This window comes from Desmodus rotundus, chromosome 11, assembly GCF_022682495.2.
Source record: "Desmodus rotundus isolate HL8 chromosome 11, HLdesRot8A.1, whole genome shotgun sequence".
Lineage (NCBI taxonomy): Eukaryota > Metazoa > Chordata > Mammalia > Chiroptera > Phyllostomidae > Desmodus > Desmodus rotundus.
The window spans coordinates 45,045,545-45,068,012 of NC_071397.1; the positions used below are offsets into that span (position 1 = coordinate 45,045,545).

The following is a 22,468-nucleotide window of genomic DNA, read 5'->3' on the forward strand; positions in this document are numbered from 1 at the left end:
CATGGGACATGATATGATGAGGGGGAAAAGACTTAATTTACCTCTTAAATTTAGGTAGTTAGAGAATTACTTAAATTTTTAAAAAATCTTGTCAAAGTACCAGGTGTTAGCAATAACTTACAATCAATGAGAAAAATACTTCAACTTTTTAATTTACTGAAATTTTAAAACAAAATGTCTTTATAATAAACTTATGTTTCCCTACCTTAAGCTCACTTTTACACTTTCTAACACTTTAAATATAAAGACAGTCTTTCAAGGAGAATGTTTGCCCTTCTAAGTTAACAAACTATGACCCAAGGGCCAAATATGGCCTGCTACCTGTTTTTGTAAATCAAGTTTTATTGGAAAACAGTTATGCTCATTTGTTTATGTAAGAGAAACAGAATAGAGTTGCTTTTGTGTTACAATGGCAGCACTGAGTTGCTCAGACAGAGACCACATGGCCCACAAAACCTAAAATATTAACCTGAAATAAAAACCTAAAATATGTAGCCCTTACAGAAGACATTTGCTGAACCCTGGATTGCACAAAACACTTAAAGCTGGGGATTCTGTCTTAAGCACTCCTGATCCATTCAGCACCTGACACAGAGCCCTGGAAGCAACAAGTTTTCAATATAATTTCTGAATGAATGAAAGAGAGGGCATTCCCCGACGAGAATTCAGGAAGAATAAATCTATCCACAATTTCCTCGAAGAAGTATTATACAAATATATCTTGCTTACTGCCTTGACTGGTGTGGCTCAATTGGTTGGGCGCCATCCCGCAAACCAAAAGGTCACTGGTTCGATTCCAGTTGGGGCACATGCCTGGGTTGCCAGGCCAGTCAGGTACAGCACTGGGGGCAGGCGAGAGGCAACCAATCAATGCTTCTCTACCTCTTTCTCCTTCCCTTCCCCTCTCTCTAATAATAAATAAATAAAATCTTTTAAAAACATATGTATGTATCTCACTTAAATAAATTTGTTGTAAAAAACTGACTATAACTTAGATTATCATAAATGCCTAAGTGGTTTTGTTCTTAATTCCTGAAATAATTTACCTTGCACACTCAGTTTTTTTATGAAAGCAGGGTATCTTTGTATACACGTGTATTTAATATACAAGGTCTGTCCTGAAAAAGTCCAGCCATTGTTAATATAACGAGAATGGTTTGTGTGATATCAATGTAACCTGGCAGCCAAGGAGAGTGGACTGGAATATGCATGTGTGAACAATGATGACTTCACAGTACTGGTCAGTGGGGGGCAGTAGATGCCATTGAGGGAGCACGTGTGCTGTGTGTCCATAGCATTGAAAATGACTGAGCGAGGAGAGAAAATCTGCATCAAATTTTGCATTAAGCTTAACATTCCTCTGCGGAAGCTATTCAGATGATTCAGAAGGCTTTCAGGGATGCAAATAAAAGTGAGGCACAAATGCTTCCAAGATGGTCAAGAATCTGTTGACAGTGATCCATGTTCTGGAAGGCCTGCAACAAGCAGAACACCTGAGAGTGTTGAACATGTACAGGCTGCAATCTACAAAGATCAGCAACTGACAGTAGGAGAACTAGAAGCTCCATTGTCAATTTTTAAAGTAAATTCAAAATTAAAATTTTGGAATGGGGGATTCCAAAAACGACTGTGTCCAAGATTTTGACGCAGGATATTGACATGAAACGTGTTGTGACAAAATTCTTTCCATGCCTTCTGCTACCAGAGCAGAAGGAACATCATGCTGCAGTTGGGAGAACTGTGTGAGGTCCTGAGGTGCCTACTTTGAAGGAGACTCAGGCATTACTGTCCTGTAACAGTGTTTCTTGTATCTTGTATCTTCTTCAATAAATGTCTCTATTTTTCATAGTATATGGAGGGATACTTTCTGGACAGATCTTGTCTAATTCCACATTGTCTAGAAGTCCTAACTAGTACCATAATACACACACACACTAAGTATGAGAATATGTAAAAACAGAAAAATATTTTCAGATTATTCTACATAGTTAATTCAAAAAATTCTATATTCACACCACAAGAACTTACAAGGGGGTTCAGCAAGATTGCTAGTACAGTATCAACATGCACAAATCATTAGTGTCATACTAGTGTCTGAGCCATTTTCCCTGAGTGAGATGGTGCTGTTAAATTCAAAGCAAGGAACCTCCTTTTGATCAGTAGGTACTAGATCTTCCATTTGAATTTCCAAAAATCAATTTGAAAGTTTATGACACAGCCTCCTTCCAGGACCACATGCAAACAGTGAATTACAGTATCAAAACATAGGTTCTTTTTTAAAAATTTAGCAAAAGATATTCCAGATCTCTACACTGAAAGCTATACAACACTTCTGAGAGAAATTAAAGATGACTTAAACAAATGGAGGATAGATATATCACATTTCTGGGTTGGAACACTCAAAAACTGTTAAATGACCATTCCCCCCAAACTGATCTCTAGATTAGAAGCAAATCTAATCAACATCTCACATAAATGTTTTACTCCCACAATAAAGTACCCTAAGACAGAGTGGGTATTCAAGTAAATACTAAGGGGTTTTCCTTTCATTTTTGGTGGAGCATGGTTCTATGATAAATGAGATATTTCCATTATCAATCAAAAACATATTTGCTCAAATTACTTCAGCTAATCATTTAGGAGTCTAACAGATGAGACCCACAGAAAGGGGTATACAGCTGCAGAGAAGGGAGAATAAACAAAAGGAAGATGGCAAAAATCAAGTGACAAATTTTGCAGACTTCATTATTTTGCCCAAAGTTTGCCACAATCACAGCCTTGGATACTATGGAGAAGACAATGTAAAAAGTAATATCCAGAATATGAAACTCATGAGATCAAAACTATGCCTTACGCCCAACCTCCAGGCCATTTTGTATATAGTTTAAAGCCCAGAGATAGGCAGCTGTGCTCCTTATCTTTTTTCCACTCTTTCTCCATCCAAAGAGGTAGGTAATAAACCCATCTGTTAAGACATCATTACATATCTATTAAAAATATACATCTCAACAAAAACTCAACTCAGGCTATTCCTTACTACCACTTTAACAGATTCTAAACTTATCATAATCCAAAAAATTAAATCAGTTTCAATAACCTGAAATAAGCAATGAGGCTAATTTTTACTAATCCTTCAATAATGCATGTCCCCAGAGAGGAAGGCATTAAAGAGCAAGTCACTCAAATTATCTGTATCTGAATCTTTAACTGTCCCCATCCTTATAGATTCATCCTTGTAGAAGGAATACTCCTAGAAGCACAAAGGCAAATTTAAATTTTTCATTTTATCTCTCTATACTGTTTGAATTTTTTATCATATACTAATTAATTTTTTGAAGCTAATTTTTAAAGTAAATTCAAAATACTGCAAATAAACATATATGTAAATAGATTAAAATATATATATAAAACATACTTTGTTATTTAACTACTTGGACTCAACATACCAAGGATTAATATTAAAAACAAGATCTGTTTTGCCCTCGCTGGTTTGGCTCAGTTGGTTGAAGCAGCCTCCCATAACCAAAAGGTCACAGATTCAATTCCAGGTCAGGGCACACACCTAGGTTGTGGGTTCAATCTTCAATCCCCAGTCCGTGTCCAAACATATACAATCCCCGGTCTAGGTGTGTATGGGAGCCAATCGATGCTAGTCTCTCGCATTAATGTTTCTCTCTCTCCCTTCCTCTCTCTCTAAAAGCAAGTTTTAAAAAATGCCTTCCAGTGAGGACTGAAAGAAAAAAACACTATCTGTTTTATAACCAAAAGAATAAGGTCAATACCACAATGATGGTAGTGGTGATAAATCTCTAGGTGATAAAATGACTATTTTTATTTTCTCCTTTTTGTTATTTTCTGAACTTTAATGAATTTTGCTATCAACAAACTACCAAAAATGCTAAAAAATGCTAAGTTCAAAGACAGATTGTTTCCAACAAAGACAAATAAAATATTTTTGACATATTCCCAAATAATAAAAATAAAATATACCATATTTTTTGGACCATAAGACACACCTAGGTTTTAGAGGAAAATAGAAAAAAAATTTTTGAAGCAAAAAAATGTGGTAAAATATTTAATAACATAAATATCCCCTCCCTCCAGTGAGCCAGGTAAGCTACATTTGGAGTAATAGATGCACTCCCATTTTCTTCCCAAACTGCAGGCGGTGCGGAGGCGGGGGGGAAGGCATCTTATAGTCTGAAAAATACAGTAATCACTGGAAAGCATATCATGTTGAAATAATATCATTATATCCACTCATTATTAAAATCAAGTTGTATCTTCCCCTCTCCATGTCTCCATATGTATCTTTTAAGGTCGTTAAAAGTTAAATGTAGATGAAGAAAGCATAATACAAAAGGTATTAATTGTCATTTTGACATTCAAAAAAACTTCTCATAAAAACTAAATGCAATCAGTATCTTCAAAATAATACCTAAAAACTAAAATATAAAAACAGGATCTCAAAGAGCTATCTGCATTCCCATTTTTATTGCAGCATTATTCACAACAGCTAACATACAAAAACAATCTAATGTCCATCAACAAACAAATAGACAAAGAAGAAGTGGTATATAACATCCCCCCTTGATCCCTGGGGGACACGTTCCAAGACCCCCCAGTAGATGCCTGAAAGCACAGACAGTAACAAACCCTACATATACTATGGTTTTTTCCTATATATACATACCTATGATAAAAATTTAATTTGTAAATTAGACGCAGTAAGATACTAACAACAAATATTAATAAAAGAGATAAATACTGTATGGTATCACTTACATGTGAAATCTAAGAAAGCCAAACTGAGATACTAGCATGGTGGTTAGCAGGGGCTGAGAGGTGCTGGAAACAGGGAGAAGTTGGTCAAAGGGCACAAACTTCCAGGTGTACAACAAGTGAGTTCTGGGGATCCCACGTGAAGCATGGTGGTTAGTTACTAATACTGTTTTACACGCTTGTTAAGACAATAAATCTTACATTTTCTCACCACAGAAAAGAAATGGTAATTACTGTATTTTGCCCAAATTTTTGAGGGAAAAATAAGGATGTGCAATTATACATAGGTAGTACTAATTATGTATCTATATACACATTCTTAATTATTTCATTTATACTTATGCATTAAAAGCATAACTCTAGAAAACAATGATGATATCCATATGCAAACTAATACCCTTTATAATACAAAAAAAGTATCAAAATATAAATAAATAAGGACAACAACAAATTTAAAAACAGAAAATCAAACTGTATGGAAGTTCAACAACCAAGGAGTTAAAGAAGAAACATTCATCCAGACCTATAGGAGGGGCGGAGACAGGCAGCCAGGTGGAGAGGACTCGTGGAAAGGCAGTGGCTGGTGGATCAGGCAAGGTGGTGACTTACAGACTGTGCAGTCCCACATTCGAGTGCAGATAAACGGGGAGGAATAACTAGGGAGAGAGAGAGAGACCGGGGAACCCAGGGCTCCAGTGCTGGGAAAATAAAGCCTCAAAGCTTCTGACTGAAAACACCTGTGGGGGTTGGGGGAAGCAGCAGAAGAAACTCCCAGACTCACAGGAGAGATCACTGGAGAGAGCCGCAGGGTCCTAGAACGTACACAAGCCCACCCACATGGGAATCAACACCAGAGGGGCCCAATTTGATTGTGGGTAGCGGAGGGAGTGAATGAAAAGCAACAGAGAGTGGACCAAGGAGCACTGTTCTTTCTCAGACCCCTCCCCCACATACAGCATCACAACACAGTTATGTGGGTCGTCCCGCCTGGATGAACACCTAAGGCCCCTTATTACATACATAACACCTAAGGCCCCTTACTACATAACAGGCGCGCCCAGACCAAAAAAAATGGCCCAAATGAAAGAACAGATCAAAGCTCCAGAAAAAATACAACTAAATGACGAAGAGATAGCTAACCTATCAGATGCACAGTTCAAAACACTGGTAATCGGGAAGCTCACAGAATTGGTTGAATTTGGTTGCAAATTAGAAGAAAAAATGAAGGCTATGCCAAGTGAAATAAAGGAAAATGTACAGGGAACCAACAGTCAGGGGAAGGAAACTGGGACTCAAATCGACGGTGTGGACCAGAAGGAAAAAAGAAACATCCAACCAGAAAAGAATGAAAAACAAGAATTCAAAAAAATGAGGAGAGGCTTAGGAACCTCCAGGACATCTTTAAATGTTCCAATATCTGAATCATAGGGGTACCAGAAGGAGAAGAGGAAGAGCAACAAATTGAAAACTTACTTGAATAAATAATGAAAGAGAACTTCCCCAATATGGTAAAGGAAATAGATCTCCATTAAGTCCAGGAAGCTCAGAGAGTCCTAAAGAAGTTGGACTCCTGGAGGAACACACCAAGGCACATCATAATTACATTACCCAAGACTAAATATAAGGAGACAATCTTAGAAGCAGCAAGACAAAAGGACACAGTTACCTACAAAGGAGTTCCCATAAGACTGTCAGCTGATTTCTCTAAAGAGACTTTACAGGCAAGAAGGGGCTGGCAAGAAGTATTCCAAGTCATGAAAGGCAAGGACCTGCATCCAAGATTGCTCTATCCAGCAAAGCTTCCATTTAGAATGGAAGAGCAGATAAAGTGCTTCTCAGATAAGGTTAAGTTAAAGGAGTTCATCATCACCAAGCCCTTATTATATGAAATGTTAAAGGGACTTACCTAAGAAAAAGAAGATAAAAAATAGGAACAGTAAAAGTGACAGCAAACTCACAGTTATCAACAACCCACCTAAAATAAAAACAAAAGCAAACTAAGCAAACAACTAGAACAGGAACAGAATCACAGAAACGGAGATCACATGGAGGGTTCTCAGTGGGGAAGTGGTAGGGGGAGAGAGGCAGAAAAGGCACAGAGAATAAGAAGCACAAATAGCAGGTAGAAAACAGACAGGAGGAGGGTAAGAATAGTATAGGAAATGTAGAAGCCAAAGAACTTATATGTACGACCCATGGACATGAACTAAAGGAGGGGAATATGGGTGGGAGGGAGTGTGCCCAGTGGAGAGGAATAAAGGGGGAAATGGGACAACTGTAATAGCATAATCAATAAAATACATTTTAAAAAATTAAAACAAAAGATTTTTTTCCTGAAAATTTGGACCAAAATATGGGTGCACATTATACACGGCAAAATATGGTATGTTAAGTGATGGCAGTGTTAGCTAACACCAGTAACCATTTTGCAACATATAAGCACATCAAATCAACATATTATATACTTAAATTACATAAGGTATGTCGATTATACCTCAATTACGCTGGGGAAAAAAATGAAAATGTATATGCACTCCTAATTATTCTAAAACATTTTCTTTAATATAAAAAAGCCAAAAGGACTCCTCTATTATTATCTGTTAAAATAATTATTTCAACTACCATAACCATTTGCTAAATAAAGATTTGCTAAATACATATAGCAAAGCTACAAAAATATAGATTACAAAACAAAAAGAAAAAGTTAATTATTGAGGAAGCATAAAATTTGTACTAATAAATACTTTAAAACTTAGGAATGTGAGGCTAAGCTTTGTTGTAAGAATATAACCACCTTAAGAATGTATAAAATTACAAAAAGAATGAGCAAGGATTAAGAGAAAAAAGAAAACGTATTCCAAGAAACAAAATATAAAATGAATCAAGGAGACTTGGTAATTTTTAGATTATAAACTGTCAGCATATCTGTTAATTTTAGAAGTGCCCAGGAAGCATTAAAAGCAAGGTGGTGAGCAGCAGGCACACCAAAAAGCACAGTATTATCAAAAGAAAAAACATTTTCAAACTTAAATTTAGTATTGATTTATGTCAAACTAACAGAACTCTGAAACCAAAATTTTAGCAGAATGACAGTAACTATACAGTATTTGAAATATGCCTTATTTTGATGTTCAGGTCAGAAATTCACACTCCCCAGAGTGCAAACCTTCTCTAACAACAGAGCAATATTCTTAAGCATTAGGGTTATTTGTATAACTGTTTTTGGAAGTCCAACTTACCGAGTACCATCTGCTTTCCAGCTTACTTTATATGGCTTCTGCTCCAAAAGTTTAATATTTTGCTTGTCCATGGAAACAGGCTGCGCTCCAGGGAATCCAGACCTTAAAAGGAGAATACTTTATTACTATTATGGCTGGTATAATACAAAGCAATACATGTCTGAAACCAATCTCACATGAGTCTCATACTTATTGCTGTGTTCTCCCTATGATGAGATTACTGTCAATTGGAATAATACTAGCTTTCACAAGAATGCTAACAAAAGGCTATCATTTTCTTGACAGAATGAAAGTTCACAAGATTCTAATCACCATTGCTGTAACTATTGGGTTAATTTTTAAATATTAATATATATGATCTAAACAGTAAAGCAGGTCTATTGACAGGTCTGTTATATAAGGAAGAAGTTTAAATCTCGCTTTAGTCATCTTACATCATTTTAGACCCCATATTCCTCATCATGACACTGCCAACTTGGTGTAACTGTGCAGGGCTGGCAAGTTTCTCCTCAAAAAATGCCCAGAAGTGACAAAACAGGAGAAATGTGGATCAAGATTAAAGTGTAATGGCAAGGGTTTAACATAACACCAAAATCAATATTCCTTCATCATCATTTTCATCTTTTAGTTAAAATTATTTCTAGGTGATTGATCTGTATGTACCAGTCAAACAGTTATTTGTATCAGGAACTTTTAAGTTAATAATCCTGTTTCATCATGTTCCAGCTGCATCACAATTTTCTGCCACAGACAGCAATGATCAACAGAAATGATCATAGACCAAGACCTGAGAGCAACAGATAAGAACAGTAAACTCTCTCCTGAATCCTCTCCCATGAAATGACTTCAAGTCATGGTAGGGGGCAGAACATATTTAAAGCTGAATCCCTCAAATATTTGATTATAGAAAAACTGAAAAATGTGACACATTCAATTTCCACCAATTCTCCCTAAGGGCAACCCAAACATTAACCTGCAACAGTAGAATCAAACACACAAAACTAATACTAGAGAGTGAAACAGTAACCTTCTACTCCTTTAGGAAAATGTGAGTCATCTAATTTTTGACTCAACTGTTTACACTGCTTGTCTTGAAAAAAATCTGATAAATACTTACTTGACATCTCTTTAAGCACTCTATGTAAACATACCAATTTCAAGAAGCAAAGAAACTATGTTAATGTTTGCTTCTATGTTAAGTATTTCTTTTTTTCTTTTTTTAAAGTATTTCAGAGTAAGAATGTTTGCTTCTATGTTAAGTATTTCAGAGTAAGAATTTTATTTAAAACATTAAAATATTTATTACCCTTCCCAGCTACAGAACTGATGACACTTCTGCTGTACTTCTCCTAACTTCGGTTGAGTTGTTACTTGAGTTACACCTTTAACGGTTACACCTTCCAAAAAAATAGCACCCTTAAAATAAAAGGAAAAGAAAAATATTTTATTAGCGTTCAAATCCATTTACAAAGCCTAGACTGAGAAACAGATTCATCTATTTTTACAAATCTGAGCAAACACATGAAACAGAAATGGTCTCCAGGAGGTTCCATAAACTCCCCTAAGATTGCACAATAGTTTTCCATAGTCCAGCAAATGATTTTCAATGTACACATACAGCCCACTGTCTATATCACATTGTCAAAGCATTCCATAGGTACTATCCAGAAATCAACAAAAATAATAACTTATCTACCATTTATTTAGAGCTCAGATTATCTGGCATCTTACAAACACTTTCTCTAATCCTTGTAATAACTCTGAAAAGTAGATTTTATTATATTTATTTCACAAATGAGTACATAAGGTATAAAGACTGCATACAATTTACTTAAGTGGTAAAAACAGAATTTTGAGCCCAGGTCATTCACCAATGATTTTCATTTTGGGAAGGGTAGGGGAGTTGTACCACCTACTGAATACAGACTTTAAGGGGATAACACCCACAATATACACCTTTGTAAACTAGAATAAGAGTGTAACAACGTGGCTAAGCTACAATCATTGGATGTATTAACATAAAAACTAAATATTACTCATCATTGAATTTTTAATCTAAATTTTTAAGTCAGAAATACATAAAATATCTTAACTGTATTTCAAAGCAAGTGTATTTTTAAAATATCATAGATAAGTGAAGCAGAAGGAAAGCTTATAAATCAAATAAAGAACACTCCTAAAAAACTGTAAACTAAAAAATTTCTAAATTCATGTAACAATTACTTTCAGACCCTAAAGAGGACTGGCATCAGTCTTAAGAATAATCCATAAAACAACTCTAGCTGTTAATGTAACCAGGGAATAAAAAAACATGGTCTACAACCTGCAATGATCAACCTTTGGCCAAGATTTTGTAACTTGAGCCACTTGGGAAGGAAAAAAAAAAGAACACAATATTTAGTCTGCATACATCCCCATCAAATATAAAAGACTTCTGAGTTGAATCCAGTAGATTCAGATCCTAATTCTGGACCACATTATAGTTATCTAGTATGTTGTCTACTTTTTCTTAAATAAGCATACTTTAGAGGTTTCATGAGCCAAAGGGTCAGCGTACCATTCCTTTCTATTCTGTTTTAGCTCTTCCCAGAAGCAACCATAGGTGACCTCTGAAAATGGTTCACTATTCACTTGACCCAGAAAACTCCACAAAATCACGCAAATCAAGAGGTTCAAATCTTTGTGTTCATTTTAAGAATACTCATGAAACTGCCCAGGCCATCAAGAGTATGAATATTCAAAAAGCCACCAAGTATCCAAAGGATGTCACTTTACAGGAGCAATGTGTGCCATTTGTCCTTACAATGGTGGAGTTGGTAGGTGTGCCTAGGCCAAACAGTAGGGCTAGACACAGGGTCAGTGGCCCAAAAAGAATTCTTGCTGCACATGCTTAAAAATGCAGAGTAATGCTGAACTTAAGGGTTTAGATGTAGGTTCTCTGGTCACTGAGCACATCCAGGTGAACAAAGCTCCCAAGATGTGGTGTTAGAAATTACAGAGCCCATGGGTGGATTATCCCATACATGAGCTCTCCCTGCCACAATGGGATGATCCTCACTGAGAAAGAGCAGATTGTTCCTAAACCAGAAGAGGAGGTTGCAGAGGAAAAAAAAAGATATCACTGAAGACACAAAAACTTATGGCCCAGGAATAAATTCAGTATAAAATAAGTGCTAATAAAAGTTAAAAAAAAAAAAAGAAAACAAAGAAATTTTTGTTTTAGAACCATTTCTACCATTAAAATTAGTAACAAATGGAAGGGAGGGAGGGAGGGAGGGAAGGGAGAAAGGAAAAAGAAATTTTAAAGGAAAGCTAAAACAGGTGGATAAGAATTTTTTACCATGTTTAGTTACTGAGATACACCCTTTTTTAACATGTTGTTAAATCTCTTTTTTAAAATAAATATTTTCATCTTTATTTTATTTATTTCTTTTTAGAGAGAGGGCAAGGGAGGGAGAAAGAGAGGGAGAGAAACATCAATGTGTGGTTGCCTCTCATGTGGCCCACACTGGGGACCTGGCCTATACCCAGGCATGTGCCCTGACTGGGTATAAAACTGGCAACCCTTGGGTTCACAGCCTGCACTCAATCCACTGAGCTACACCAGCCAGGGCATCAATATTCTTATAAAAGTATGTATTTATACAAATTAAAAAGAAAGCATTACGAGTTCAATGTCCAGCATCTTTATCCTGAAGGTACTAGTTTCACATGAAGAAGATAACTAGCTTTACTTCTAAGCATGTTATTTCCTAACCAAAGTTAAGAAATCAATAATAATTTCTGAAATGCAAAGGCAAAATCAGCATAAATTAATCATAAAAACATAAACATTACTTCTTTTTCTAACAAATAATATAAAGGACTAAAACATTAGAAATCGAATCAACATTCAACCAGTACTTTCCCACAATGTTACTACAGAAGTATTTTAATAAGCCTATGTAGTTGAACTAAATGTTTTTAATTTAATAGATATTAAATTAAATAAATATTGAGCCTCAGTACAGATTTAACAACTATTTAATTTGTTTACAACAGATAATTCTGACCATATAGTAAATGTGTCATCCATTTATTTTTTTTTCCTTAATCTTTTCTGCAATGCATCAGTTTCTTTTTTATTTATCTTCCCTTATTTTCTTCTGCAATAATTATTATTGAGTAAAAAAGTAAAAGTAAACTTTGTCTTAAGTGCTTCAAACTTAAGTGATATATTTCTGGGTGTTTCCATGTGTTTAAATCTGCCTCTCTTTCTTTTGTGTCGGGGAGGGGGCAGGAGGTGGGTGGGCACTCCAAGGTATCTACATTCCAGTAGGGGGTCCTGCTTCAGTACAACACGGAAGACACTTACACAGTGCAGACACTGAAGGACAACATCCAAATCAAAATGGACATTTTGGCACAAGTCCTACAGATTTTATTGAAGTCAAAGTTATTGGTCTTGAAAAATGAAAATGTAAATGTTGGTGAGGTATAAGTAAAGCAGATACCTTAATAAAATTTTATCTTGGTTATAAAACTAAGAAATTAAGGGTTAACATCAATGTGCCAATACAAACTGAACAGAAGCAAGAAAAGAAAACACACACAAAAATACTGGGGACTGCCCTGGCTGGTGTAGGTCACTGGTTCAATTCCCAGTCAGGGCACTAGGTCCCAGCCTGGGTTGTAGGCCAGGTCCCGGGTTAGGGTCCTGCAAGGGGCAACTGATTGATATTATCTCTCGCACACTGATGTTTCTCTCCCTTTCTCCTTCCCTTTCCTTTTCTTCCTCCCTCCCTTCCCCTCTCTCTAAAAGTAAATAAATAAAATTTTTTTTTAAATATTGGGGAAGTCCACAAACTGCTGATTCAGGTGATTGTGAGGATCGAGAATACAAGGAAGGTCCTAAAGCAGCAACAGTTGCTTAGGGAGGTGCTCATGCAGCCTTGAGGTTCAAGCCACGGGTCCCAGTCATCAAGAAATGCACTGACATCTTGATTGAGAAAGAGTATTTGGGGCAAGTTGACGGTGAAAGGACACCTACAGTTACTTGGCTTAACCCTTCTAGAATGTAACTTTCTAGGATGTAAATCCTTCTAGTTACATCCTAGAAAACCCTTCTAGGACGTAACTATGTAACTATGCCACTGCAGCAAATGTTCCTAGTGGGCAGGATGACAACTAGTTCCTAGCAGCAGCCTGCCACCGTTGGGCCCTCCCTTTTCAAACTGAGACCAAGACTCCCATCAGCCAGCCGGTTTCAGATGTACATCAGAACTGCTCAGGATCAATACAATTCAAGTCTGTAAATACGAACACTGACACCATTTAACCTAATTTAAGAACAGAAGGGAATGAACTTTCCACGCTGAGGACTGCATGCCAATGCATTTCAATCAATATGTTGGCTACATGTAAGAGCTGCCATCTTGGGTGGCACTTAGAATGCCGGCAACACTTTGAGAGGGGTCTGAATGGACCTGTGTGTACTCTGCTCTGAAAAACCATTTGTATTGTGTTTCATTTTTTAATGTGTGAAAATAAAGAAAATTAAAGAGAAAAAAAAAAGAAATCAAACCTAACTACTTTCTCCAAAAATGGAAAAGGGAATATTTCTTCTTTTGGCAATGACAGACTAGCTTATTTAGACCAATTCTGCAGCCATGAAAAAATAAATAAATAAACTAGACAAAATGGCTTTTGTACCTATTAAAGACACTGAAGAATTAGAAAGGCAGTAAGGACTTGAAGGACCAAGAATTCAGAGGGACAGAAAGTTCAGAGAAGTGAGCTAGACATAGAAATGAGCTAGACATTATAGCTTTTCCTTCTCTAGAATTTTCTTCTATATGCATTGCTTCAAAAATAGTAGCTGAGGGGCTGTATTAGCTTTCAGCAAAGCAGAGGAATGATAAAACAAGGAGGAGGGATTCAGTTAGGCTTTCAGTTAGGATCCCCAAAGGGTTGCACTCTAGGAATTAGGGTGAAACAAAAACAGACCAGCCCCCCCCCCAAACTAAAGCCTAGCTTCTAAACAGTTAAATCCTTGACTGAGTTAAGATGTTCAACTCCTAGCCCTGTGTAGAAGCAAAAGTAAATCTTCTCTGAAGGAAAATAACATGATACATACTCTCAAATTATTTCCATGATTTTTCATACAGAATGTCTAGTAAGCAGAAATACCTTGGTATGTAAACAAAAACAAAAACAAAACCCTACAATTGACTGGAAATCAAAGGACATAAGAAGAACAACTAAAAGAGATCCAAGTGATTCACATATTAGAGTTATTCAACAGAGGCCAAAAGACAAAAAGGAACATACCACAAATGGGACAAAAAAAAGCCCCAAAAAATCAGTAAGATGAGTTTAAATCTGAAATAAAGAAATCAGTAAAATAAATGTACATGGATTAAATACTCCAATAAGACAAAAACTGTTTGCTAGATAAATAAAACCTAAAATGATGCTCATAAGAGACATACCTTAAATAACAGATTAACTAAAGGTTGAAAGTAAAAGGATAGAAAAAAGATATTCCATACAAACATTATCCAAAAGAAACGTGTATTCATACTAAATCAGATATTTCACAATCCTAAGACTAGAGAATGTAAACATAATCTTTTACACATAGCTGTATAAAAACACAGTGTCACCGCAAAATATGTGAAGTAAACATGACAGAACTACAAGGAGAAACAGGTAGATCCACAATCATAGTGGGGAATTCTTTAAATATCCCACTTAGTAACTGACAAACAAAACAGGAGAAACTAAGTTTGGGATTTTGTTTTAAATATTATTTATTTTTCCTAGGAGAATATGCCTATCTTGACTATTTTTTTCTTATTGATGCCTGAGCTCATTTTCAATTAAAGGGACTTAATGGTACTTGATATTATAAAATAAATTTCAGTTTTAAGATCCTTTCTGCCGGACAAAAAAAAAGTGCAAACTTTACCCCATTTTGCAAAATAGTAACTCTTTGTTTTAAACACACACTCAAATACTAACCATAATTCAAAAAACACACTAAGCAAATGCTTATGATTGTTATTCTTAAAAAATAATCCCTTACAAACTATATCCCTTATAAAAAAAATAATCCCTTACAAACTATATCCCTTATAAAAAATATCCCTTACAAAAATGATATAAGAGGGTAATCATCTATATGTTATGTTATGCTCTTAGACTTCCCTTAGAATGTGATTCCTATTTTTCTAGGTATGTGATTCAGTAATTTCAAATATCTAAATCCAGGAAAGAATGAGTTAGACTCAAAGAACAATAAATTATTTTTGAAATTATTTCTGTGTTTCAAAGCCATTTATACTTTTCAATGGCCTTAGAGTTTTGAAGTTTGAAATGTATAAATACGTATTAAAACAATGTTTTTCAAACAAAGGATTTTATTTAAAGCCCAAAATAACTGTATTATGTGAGTTAGATAAATACAGCATTTTCTACTTTGCCTGTGAATCACTGCCTATTAATGAGTTGTGGTGGTTACTGCTAAACCGTGATTCCCACACACCTTAATTATTAACTTAATTACCTCCACACTTTCCCTAACTTTCCCCTTTGGCCTATACCATATACTTGTGTATTTACAAGTACAACCAGAACTTTTCTTCTCAATATATTTATTCCCCCAAGAAAAGAGATGACATCCAATGTTTTTAGTTGGGCCTTTCAGTCTAGGTTAATGGGAGTTGGCCATAGAAGTGTCTGCTCAGTTCAACTTGACAGAAAACATGAAAATACCACCCATGGGAAAAAGCGGAATTTATATGTAAAGTTATTTTAACTCTGTGACAATTCTATAAAGCATTGGTAAAATTTTCACTAGATATTTAAGTGTAGTTTCACAATACTGTACAAAGAAATAGTAAATTCTCAATGTAATGTCTAAGAGTTCTTTGGTTTACCTAAGAAACAAAAACAGAACAAATCTGGGTAAGAAACTTTTCTTGTAGAAAAAGCGAAGACTCATAGACATCAAGGATCTTCAGAAATAGAAAGAATGAAATAACCTCACAAATCCAGTAAAACAGAGTCAACATTCCATTTTCTTAAACCTCAGTAAACCTGCTTAAGAAAAAAGACTATATTTTTAAACATTACCAGTTTCAACCGTTCTTTTCTTCTTTTTGACCCAAAGGAGGCACTTGACCCAGGTTCTGATTCCTTTTTGCCATCCTCATCCTCATCTTCATCATCATCCTCAAAACACCAATCTGGCAATAGAGGTGGGGGTGGTGCTTCCTCTATATCACCATAGCGACGAAAAAGTTCTTTCAAATAATCACCCTTATAAATTCCTGGTGGTCTGGCTTGAGCAAAAGTGGCAACTGCTGCTTCAATACTATGGAAAACAAACACCATGCAATTTCCTCACTATTCTCCATTTACACAGATTTTTCAAAACTTATTATATTTAAAGCACCATATGAAATATTAGAGATTTATAAAATAGACAGGTCACAGTCCCACTCTAAGGCATTCAATCTCTTAAGGGACAAATTCATTCTGAAACAGTTTTAACATAAGGTACGTTGACAATTCCTAAACTCTAGAAGTAAATTTTAATGTGTATACAAGAGACCTGGGTAGAGTATGTGAAGAATTTAAATAAAGCTTTAAAGGCTGAGGTCTGAATCTGAGGGAAACCATCAAAGAAATGTGAATAGCAAAATCAATGAAAGTAAAAAAAGCATGCTGGTTTTTCGGAAACTTTCAACAAACCCAGGCAATTATGAGCATAGGTACTCAGAGAAAGGATAGCCATTAGCTGAATCTGACACAGGACTCTGGGGTGATTGTGTAGAGCAGTGATTTTCAACCGGCACGCTGAGGCACACTAGTGTGCCACAAGAATTTTTAAAACATGTAATACTTGACTATTTAGCCTGAGACGCTGATCTCTTTTCCCTTAGATTGTCAAATTAAAAAATGAAAACAGCCAATATGAGAACAGCCAATACAACAATAGCCATCTGATGTGAATAAATCAAAATTATACCTATTTTTTATCAGATCAGCAAAAACATATATTTTGGTGTGCCACAAAACTTTAGTCATTTGCCATGAGATGAAAATGGTTGAAAATCACTGGTGTCAAGCACCAAAGGCCAGAAACACGGTGCAAGAAGTGCATGCAGAAGAAAACCACTGAGGACGCATGAACAGGGAAATAAAATATACAATCAGACGTGTACTTCAGCTGGTTATATTAGAGAAGAACCTACTGTGTAGAAAGGCTTCGCAAACAAAATAATGAGAAAATTCAATTAGTGATAATCCCTTGTCTCAGGAATTCCTTAGTAACTAAAGTTTTAATGTCTCAGGATCTAAAAAGGTATTTCACTAATAACAGGTACTCAATAAAAACACTCTGATTAGTTTAAATAAAGTAACTCTGTCCCAAAAAAAACCTTTTCCATATAGCATTATAAGTTTCTCCTAGTACTTAACAGCTATAAAAAGGTACTGTTAAAAATGAAAAGAAAAACAACAGTAACTTCCAAAGGTGAATACAAACACAAAATTTTGGGATAACTTGTCTCTGATAAGCAGAAAACATCTGGAAAGGAAAAGACATAGTATATAAAATCGTAAGCACTCAATGTGCTAGTTAGTACAAAAACACCAGGTAATGAATGGTATTCTAAGATCAACCAAATCTAAAACGAAAACATAAAAAAAAAAACCCCGAAAACATACTCAAATTATATTAATCATGACTTCACCAAAAATTTGGCAATATAAAGTGCTAAAACTAAAAATAAAATCAACCAAATTTCTTTTATCAATTACTAAATATGTCTTCTTCCATCATAACAAGAAACAAATACCTCCAGTCCATTTTCTCCACCAGAAAGGCACATATGAGGAAACCAGTGCGATTGAAACCATGGGTACAATGAACACCTAGAAAATTAAGTAGCATTATTGTTTTAAAATTCATAAATCACTTCAGAAGCCACATCTTACTCTAAAATTCCAATCTGGAACCAAAACACCTCAATCATTTTATAAAATAACTGCATTTTTAAAAATTCAGCCCTCCCTTACAACTATTAGTGACTTGTCAGTTTAAGTTGTTTAGAATCTAATTTGTAGCACTAGCTAGAAGTTTAAATGCAATATACACTGATTTATTCTAATATATATTTATTAGTTACAAATTGTCTCTAGGATCTGAAGATTTCACTCAAAACTAAAAGATTGCAAGCATTTTAAGTGAGGACATATTTCCATCAAACACACAAACCCCTGACTGGACACTGAAAATAACTGACTAACTGATAGATATACAGTACAATAAAAATAAGACCACTCTGAATTTCTCTAGAAACCAATTGACTATATCTTTACATTGCCTTATAATCTTTCAAAAAAAAAAAAAAGCTTTTAGAAGAAAAACCTCCTGAGGAAAAAAAAAATTATTTCTCTTAAACCTTTTTCCAGGATATATTTGAGATCAGTGTGGTCCTGCCTCTATATTCTGAAGCTGCAAATGAGCTTCAAAATTTCTAAAAATGATTGCATTTTAAGTCATTTTAACTACTTTGAAAAAGAAATAACAGCAGCTTGATGGACATTACCAACATGATACATTACTGCCAAGTTAACTCATTCTCCTGCAGACCTCAAAATGAAGGCTTTCCTGCTATTTCTGTTTAGTGATAGAAACATTTAAGACTATGTCTTTCTCTTTTATTATTATTTTTTTACTTTTAGAGAGAGACAGAGGCTGCGGGGTGGAGAGAAGACAGCGCAGGGATGACAGAGAAAGAGAGAGAGAAACACTGATTTGTCATTACACTTATTTATGCATTCATTGGTTGATTCTTATATGTGTTCTGACCAGGGATCGAACCCACAACCTTGGTGTATTGGGACAATGCTCTAAACCAACTGAGCTACCCAGCCAGGCTGTCTTTCTTTATAATGTTACCTTTTACAAACTACTCTGTATATATAAAGCATCCTGGTAGAGTATAACAAAAACCAAACAAGAAATAAACTAAGAATTAAAATTATAGCCCACTTGGCTCAGTTGGTTGGGGTGTCATTGGGTAAACCAAAAGGTTTCAGTTTGTAACCCTGGGTCAGGGCACATGCCTAGTTTGCAGGTTTGGTCCCTCGTTGAGGTGAGTATGAGGAAGCAACCTATCAATGTTTCTCTCCCTCTCTCCTTCCCTTCACTTCTCTCTACAGTCAATAAGCATGTCCTCGGGTGAAGATTTTTTTAAATAATTAATTAATTTTAAAAATTTACTTCCAGAAGAAAGTACAGGAGAAAATCTTTGCAACCTTAGTGTAGGAAAAGATTTTTTAGATAAAACATGAAAAAAACCAAACTATCAACAAACTGGACTACTTTAAAATAGTAACTTTTGCTCTTTGAAAGATGCCATGGAAAGCAGAGATTGCCAGCAGGGGAGGTGGTGGAAAGATAAATGGTGATGGACGGAGACTTGACCTGAGGGAATGAACACATGATACAAAGCACAGATGATGTGTTGTGCACCTGAAACCTGTACAATTTTGTTAATCAGTGTCACCCCAATAAATTCAATAAAAGGGAAAAAAAGGATGGTGTCAAGAAAATGAAAACACCAGTCACAGAAAAAAAGCTGCAACAAATATATCTAACAAAGAATTTGTATGCAGAATATATAAAGAACTCTGACAACTCAGTAAGACAAAAACCCAATTTTTTAAAAACTGGGCAAAAGATTTGAATAGACACCTTGCAAAAGAACATATGCAAACAGTCAAGAAGCACATAAAAAGACAATCAACATCATTAATTATCTGGAAAACAACTAAAACCACAATGAGATTCCACTATGTACGAAATTAGAACAACTAAAATCGAAAAGACTGACCATGCCAAATGTAGGTGACGATATAGAAGAACTGGAACCCTGCCACACTGCTGGCGGAAATGTAAATGGCATGATCACTTTGGAAAGCAGTTCAGAAGTTCCGTAAAAAGTTAAACATACACCTATTATCAAATTACTCAGACATTGTAATCCTAGTTATTTACCCAAGAAAAATAAAAACATACATGCTTCAAAGATTTACATAAAGACGAATGTCCACAGCCCTGGCCATGTGGCTCAGTTAGTTGGAGCACCGACCAGTGCACCAAAAGGTTGCAGGTTCAATTCCCAGTCAGGGCACACACCTAGGCTACAGGTTTGATCCCAGTTAGAGCACACATAGAAGGCAACTAATCGATGTTTCTCTCTCACATCAACATTCCTCTCTCTCCCCACCCCAACTCCCTCTCTCTCTCTAAAAATTCAATGAAAACATATCCTCACATGGGGATTTAAAAAAAAAAAAAAAAAGACTAAATGTCCACAGCAACACAAACACAAATGTCCATAGCAACTTTATTCATAATGGCCAAAAACTGCAAGCAACCTAAAGGTCAATCATCATATGAAGGGATAAACAACATGTTATATTACCCATGCATTGAATACTGCTTGGCCATAAAATGAAACAAATTACTAATAAATGCAACGAGGATGATTTCAAAACCATTATGCTGTGTGTAAGAAGCCAGAAAAAAGTACATATATATAATTTCATTTGTATAAAATTCTATAAAATGCAAAAATTTGTATAGGACCATAAAAGACCCTGAACCTAAGCAATCTTGAAGAAAAAGAACAAAATGGGAGGTATCACATATCCTGGTTTCAAACTATACTACAAAGCTATAGTAATAAAAACAGTATGATACTGGCATAAAAATCAACATATAGAACAATGGAACAAAATAGAGAGTCAGGAATTAAACCCCTACATATACAGTCAACAAATATTCAAAGAGGGAGCCAAGAATAATCAAGGAGTAAAGGGCAGTCTCTTTAACAAATGGTGCTGGATAAACATATGCAGAACAATGAAATTTGCCTACTATCTTACAGCACTGACAAAAATCAACTCAAAATGGATCAAAGACTTAAACATAGATGGACACCATAAAACCCCTAAAGGAAAAAATAAGGGTCTTGGCCAGTGTGGCTCAATTGGTCCCATAGACCAAAGGGTCCCAGGTTCAATTCCCAGATGGGGCACCTACCCATGTGGTGGGTTCAACCTCCGATTGGGACGCATACGAAAAGGCGGCCCATTGATGTTTCTCCCTCACATCAATGTTTCTCTCTCTCTCTGTCTCTCTCCCTCTCCCTCTAAAAATCAATGAAAAAATGTCCTCAGGTTAGGATTTTTTTTAAAAAAGAAGAAAATGTAGGGAAGAAGCTACTCAACACTGATTTTTTAGATTTCATCCCAAAAGCACAAACAACCAAAGCAAAAATCAACAAATGGGACTACATTACACTTAATAGCTTCTGCCTAGCAAGAGAAACAATTAAAATCAAAAAGCCACCCACAAAATGGATGAAAACTTTTTGCAAACCATTTATCATATAAACAGCTAGTATCCAAAATATATAAAGAACTAACACAACTCAATAATTTCAAAAATCAAATTAAAAAAGAGTATCTAAACAGACATTTTTCCAAAGACATCCGAATGGCCAACACATGTATTAAAACATGTCCAACGTCACTAATCATCAGAGAAATGCAAATCAAAACCACATGAGATATCACTTCACACCTGTTGGAATGGCCGTCATCAAGAAGATACAAGTGCTGACAGAATGTGGAGAAAAGGGAACCCTTGTACATTGCTGGTAAAAATGTAAATTGGTTTAACCACCACAGAAAACATGAAGGTTCCTCAAAAAATTAAAGAGATCTGCCATATGATCCCACAATTCCACTTCTGGGTATATACCCAAAGAAAATAAAATTGGGATATTAAAGAGATATATAAAATCCTATGTTTATTGGAGCATTATTTACAATAGTCAAGATATGGAAACAACCTAAGTGCCCATCAACAGAAGACTGGATAAGGAAGATGTGGGCATACTGTCATTTGAAACAATATAGATGGACCTTGACTACATATGCTAAGAAGACAAATCAGACAGCAAAAGACAAGTAATGTATGATAATCACACATATGTGAAATCTAAAAAAAAAAAAAAAGATTCATACAAAACAGAGAGTAAAATGGTAGTTACCAAGGGATGAGAAGTGTGGTATGAAACAAATGTTTAAGGGTACAAATTGGCAAAATACGGTTAAGACCTAGAAATGTACTGCACAGTATAGTGAATATAAACAACATTTTATTATAATCATCAAACTTGCTAAGAAACTAGAACTTAATTATTACAACCACTAAGAAAAATAATTATATTCCATGACAGAGGCACTAATTATCACTATAATGGCAATCATATTACAATGTGCAAATGAACAAAATTAACATATTGTACACATTAAAGATTTTATTTATTTATTTTCAGACAGAGGGGAAAGGAGAGAGAGAGGGAGAGAAACATCAATGT

The 22,468-nt window shown here is 35.3% G+C and overlaps 1 protein-coding gene across 4 annotated transcripts in view; it reads right to left on the bottom strand.

Moving 5' to 3' along the window:
• RNGTT (RNA guanylyltransferase and 5'-phosphatase) overlaps window positions 1–22,468 on the bottom strand; it is a 291,658-nt gene that overhangs the window by 246,230 nt on the left and 22,960 nt on the right. For all 4 annotated transcript variants that reach the window (XM_053913627.2, XM_053913626.2, XM_045188557.2 and 1 more), the window contains exons 5-8: window positions 17,867–17,942; window positions 16,137–16,377; window positions 9,328–9,437; window positions 8,022–8,123 (exon numbers count right to left, since the gene is read on the bottom strand). In XM_053913627.2, coding sequence (XP_053769602.1) covers window positions 8,022–8,123; window positions 9,328–9,437; window positions 16,137–16,377; window positions 17,867–17,942 — 529 coding nt within the window. The remainder of the gene's footprint in view (window positions 1–8,021; window positions 8,124–9,327; window positions 9,438–16,136; window positions 16,378–17,866; window positions 17,943–22,468) is intronic.